Raw genomic sequence first — 5,000 nt, 5'->3', positions numbered from 1 at the left:
AACCCGACCTGTTGTGACGACACCAGGTAAATCCTTCAGCTTTCTCTATTCTGTGTGTGTGAGGAAGCTCTGCTCTAAAGACAGGGTAATAATGTGATAGTATTAACCCATTCACGCCGGTTGACGTGATAGCACGTATTGTGGTTTTCGCGTCAGACGCCCTGGATGCGCTATGAGGGGAAGCCGCGCGCTCGGGTAGAGCGAGCGGGCAACCGAGGCTTGCGGCTTGTGCACCCGAGAATCTCGAGGCGTTAGGCTTACGCGTTCGAGAACCCCGGTATTGCGACCGCGCAAAGCCGGAACTGCCCCGGCGTGAATGGGTTAAGATTATTACATATCCTCATATTTGGTTTTGTTGATTCTCCTTCATGCTTCTGCTTTTTAAGTAATATTTCCAGATGATATTTTTTGTATTGCGTAGAAAATGAATTTGCCTAGAAAGTTTCACAGAAGCTCTGATTAAAAACGATAATTATATTCGTACATGTCTCATATTTATTTTACAGAATTTCAAATGCCTTTAACTAACCATTCGTCCAGTAAACATATTGAAATAGAACTTGTAATATATGTGAACACAAACTTGGATATTCCTACAATTTAAGGAGGACTGAACAATGCCTTCATCATTACAACAACTCTTAACACAATTATGATTGATATAAGTACTGTCCAGTCAATGTTTTATAGAAATAGCACTAAAAAAGGTGTGTTTAAGCAATTGTGTACAGCCTCTCCCAAAAATATATTTAAAATAATGTACTGTACAGTCTGAAACAGTTAACAGTTTCATTTAGCACAAGTAGGCAGATAGTCAGATTTATCATTTGTTTAGAGTTTCAGATTGCACTGCAAATCATGTTAAAGATACTTTTGGTAGCTATTGTACAGTGCCCAATAAAATCAGTTTCATGTTTCCATGTGTATGCCCTGCACACATCTACATGATGGCATAAGTCTGGACAAGTCATGTAGTAATACAGCAATGACTGAAAATACACATTTTAGGGTAACCTAAAGAACTTTCTAAATGGCAACTCATTTAGATTCCGTGTACATTTGGCATCCATGGCACAACTTCCGCCCTGAGCTGTACATCTCACCAAAATTCTACCTAATGGCTTTTTCTTTTTTTGCAAACTTCCCACAACCCGTAGACAAGCCAGCATCTCCACCTCCGACTGCTGCCCCCAAAGCACCCCCAAAGCTTCCGCCATCCATGCCAGTCATTCTCGGCGAAGACAAGCAGGTTCCAATCAAGGGCTTCCAAAGAGCGATGGTGAAGAGCATGACTCAGGCGATGGTGGGTGTTCATTGATTGAGTTGTGTTGAAATGGAATAAGAATTCTCTCTCTCTCTCTCTCTTCTTCTTCTTCTTTTTCTCTCTCTCATTTCTCTGTCTCTCTAATTTGCCCATCTCTCTTGCTCTTATTCTATTTCTGTTTTATCTCTTCTTTTTCTCTTTCCTCTCTGTTTCGCTATTCTATCTCCATTGCATTCTCTTTCTTCTTTCTCTTTATTTTTATCTATTTCTCATTCATTTTCATTTTCTCTCTTTATTACTCAATTTCTTTTTACTTTTTCTCTTGCTCTCTCTTTTATTTCTCTATTTTTTCTTTATCTATTTTCTCTCCCTTTTCTTAGTTACTCTATTTGTTTTTATTCTATTTTCTCTCCCCTTTCTCCCTTTTCTTCTCTTTTCTCTCTTGTTTCTTTTTGTCTTTATCTCTTTTCTCTTTTGCTTTTATATTAATGTAATTACTTTCAATCTCTTCTGTTTATTGTGTGATGAGAAGGAAGGTCTCTTTCATTATGAATAGAGATTAGGTTTTCTTTTTTTGAAGTTTTGCATTGTTTTTGTTATTTTCAGAAAGTACCTCACTTTGGGTATTGCGACGAGATCGACATGACGGCCCTGGTTGGACTGCGGAAAGAGCTGAAAGCCATGGCTGAAGTGCACGGGGTTCGGTTTTCGTACATGCCCATCTTTATCAAAGCAGCTTCCATGGCCTTGTCCCATTTCCCAGTTCTCAATGCCTCTGTGGATGAAAAGTGTGAAAATATTACTTATAAGGTGAGCTTTTATAATGGACAAAATAATGATTGGGAGTTTTGAATTTATACATATGTACAAACTTAGGCATATAATTCACAGGTTTGAATGATAACATTCAAAATAAAAGTATACATACATACATACACAGCCAGTATGCAAATGTAAACACGCATACAGATTTCACATACACTTATTCACTAACTAATTCACTCACTCGTACTTACTCATTCATTTCCTCAAATTGTGACTTACCCAAGCACAAACCTACACACACACACATACATGCACACTTACACTCACCATTTTAATTTCACTCTCAGTTTTAAATTTCAAATCTCCCAAACTATATACCTGGCATTACATAGAATCTAACACTATTATCATGCAAACAAGAATATTAGTGTCTGTCGCAATGGATTATTATGGAAAAATCCCACTGCTCACAGGCCAGCCATAACATTGGAGTGGCCATGGACACGAGCGATGGCCTGGTCGTACCCAACGTAAAGGGGGTGCAAGGACTCACCCTTCTGGAGGTTGCAGCCGAGATAAACCGACTGCAGGAGCTAGGATTACGGGGGAGCCTTAAGACGCAGGACATCACCGGCGGCACATTTACAATCTCCAACATTGGGACGGTAAGTGCTTAAGTGTTGTTTTCTTGTTTCGTTTGTTGTTTCTTAAGTGTATTTACATTGATTTTCTTTTTCCTTTCATTTTTTCCTTTTTTCCTCTTTTTTTATCTCTATATTTTACTGTTATAGGATATGCATATGAAAAAGATCTTATTGTACATTTCAGATTGGGGGCACTTATGCAAAGCCTGTGATTCTTCCTCCTGAAGTTGCCATTGGTGCTATTGGTAAAATACAGGTTAGTGTTAAAAACCTTTAGAGACATTATTATGTTGTTATTTATTTGTGTCTTGGTATATGTTTGTATAGTATATATGTATTAATGTATATCTGAGAGAGTGTGAGTGTGTGAGTGTGAGTGTGAGTGTGAGTGTGAGTGTGAGTGTGAGTGTGAGTGTGAGTGTGTGTGAGTGTGAGTGTGAGTGTGTGTGTGTGTGTGTGTGTGTGTGTGCATGTGTGTGTGTGTGTGAGACTGAGAGCGTTTGAGTGTGTGTGTGTGTTTATAGAGTTAGACAAGCCTGTCATGGCTTTGTAGATATATATTTTGTATTTATTTATCAATTTCTTCTTCCTTACAGATTCTACCAAGATTTGATTCCTCAGGGAATGTAACCAAAGCGCACATAATGCAGATCAGCTGGTCAGCAGATCACCGCGTCATTGATGGTGCAACCATGGCCCGCTTCTCCAACCTCTGGAAATCGTTCCTGGAAAACCCTGCTACTATGATTGTTCACATGAAATAATGGCATTGTTGAGCAATTAGTTTAATGTGGATGTAGGGAGCCATTTTATTGTGCCACTTACTGTCCATATTTTTGTACTGCAGGTCTTCAGTGGGTATATATCTGATGCTTTATGCTACTGTGTGCCATTGCTTGTAACATTAAGTGTTATTCAGGTATCTGAATTATATTGGGATATTGGTATGTAGCACCTCACACAATTATCTGTAAAAAAAAAACTATATTGATGTAGAAATTGTTACAGGTACTTAGTCTTTCCAAAGTTGAATATGGTTAGTGGATGGATTAATCGGAAGGGTTGTAAGACTATGGTATGCTCGATGCTCAACACTGCCACACGCAAAAAGAAGCAGAGCAGGATCGTATTCATATTTTTCAAGTGCAAAGTAAAACAAAGAAAAAAAGTTCAAACCAATTAACCCATTCCCGTCGGCACTGTTCCATCTTTGGCTGCAATGCTGGGGCTCTCGAACGCATAGGCCTAAATCAATTATACGATTGACACCACATGCCGGCACCCGGCGCTATGCATATTACATAATCGCCGTCTGTGGCCGGCGGCTGATGGTATCGGGTTAATGAATGTGAATAGTACCCATTAGGGTTAATATGTGATATGTTCTCAAGAGTAGTTTAGTAGACAGTAATGGCATGTTCCTTCAGGCATGGCAGCAATATTGGGGTATCAAATTTATGTCACTGAATCTCTCCTTTCTGTAGTTACTGTTTTTATGCCTGGAGTTAGTTAGCAGCCTAGTTATTGTGATAGTCATGGATTAGATAACTATTTTTATAGGAGTAGTGTTATGTAAAGTTTTATCATGGCATTTTTTTCTCTCTCTCTCTTTTCATAATTGACTTCATTTGGTAGCTTTACAGTTTCTCTAAGGTTGCTCTTCTGCTGAGACACTGTAATTTTTTTTTCATTGTGATTAACAGTTGTAATATTTAGCTGTTTTTGTTGCTCATATTTGATGTGTGAGTAGATAACTTGTACAAATTCATAGTGATTGAGTTAATGGTAATAAAGTTTTGGTATTTAATTCCTCTTAATAAGATGTACACAGAGTTGATAATTGTTTTCAGGAATGATAGGGGTAGATGTGTAAATAAATAAACACTTTTAGTACAAAAGTCTGATTATTAACCCTGTACGTTTTTCTAAAAGACAAATGGACTTTGCAGCAATATTTTCTTGTAAAGGTAAAAGACCCAACATTTATATCAAATACACATGCCATTAATTAGCAATAAAAGATTAGACACAAATTCAAAGTCAATCATTTTTCAAAATACAAGCCAGGTTCTTGTAAGAGGTTTGCTAACTGAGACTTTAGATGAGAATTATCCAGATGTAGGAACCTAAAGTTAGATCTTATTATTTATCTAATTAACATTTTGATTAAAGATTTCCCTTCCAAAAATTTCAACAGTAGGAGTTACTCTGATTGATTAGTTTGTCATTTAGTACTTTCTAAAGAATAGGGCATAAGAAAAAGGAAATTTGAAATCAAGGCTTAATCTTCATCTTTGACTGTCATTCACCTTTGACCTGTGCAGTTT

The 5,000-nt window shown here is 37.5% G+C and overlaps 1 protein-coding gene across 1 annotated transcript in view; it reads left to right on the top strand.

The window, feature by feature from the left end:
• Positions 1–4,571, top strand: part of Dbct (Dihydrolipoamide branched chain transacylase E2) — a 10,207-nt gene extending 5,636 nt beyond the window's left edge. Inside the window, exons 5-10 of the mRNA XM_043019280.2 lie at positions 1–26; positions 1,158–1,303; positions 1,871–2,074; positions 2,503–2,694; positions 2,858–2,929; positions 3,270–4,571. The exon at positions 1–26 is cut by the window's left edge and continues 116 nt beyond it. Of these exons, the coding sequence (XP_042875214.2) occupies positions 1–26; positions 1,158–1,303; positions 1,871–2,074; positions 2,503–2,694; positions 2,858–2,929; positions 3,270–3,437 (808 nt within the window). The 3' untranslated portion in view covers positions 3,438–4,571. The remainder of the gene's footprint in view (positions 27–1,157; positions 1,304–1,870; positions 2,075–2,502; positions 2,695–2,857; positions 2,930–3,269) is intronic.
• Positions 4,572–5,000: the final 429 nt, after the last annotated feature.

The sequence above is a fragment of the Penaeus japonicus genome, unplaced genomic scaffold (genome assembly GCF_977035675.1).
Source record: "Penaeus japonicus unplaced genomic scaffold, GWHDUDI00000001_assembly GWHDUDI00000004, whole genome shotgun sequence".
In the NCBI taxonomy this organism is placed as follows: domain Eukaryota; kingdom Metazoa; phylum Arthropoda; class Malacostraca; order Decapoda; family Penaeidae; genus Penaeus; species Penaeus japonicus.
This window is presented reverse-complemented; position numbering and strand designations above follow the sequence as displayed.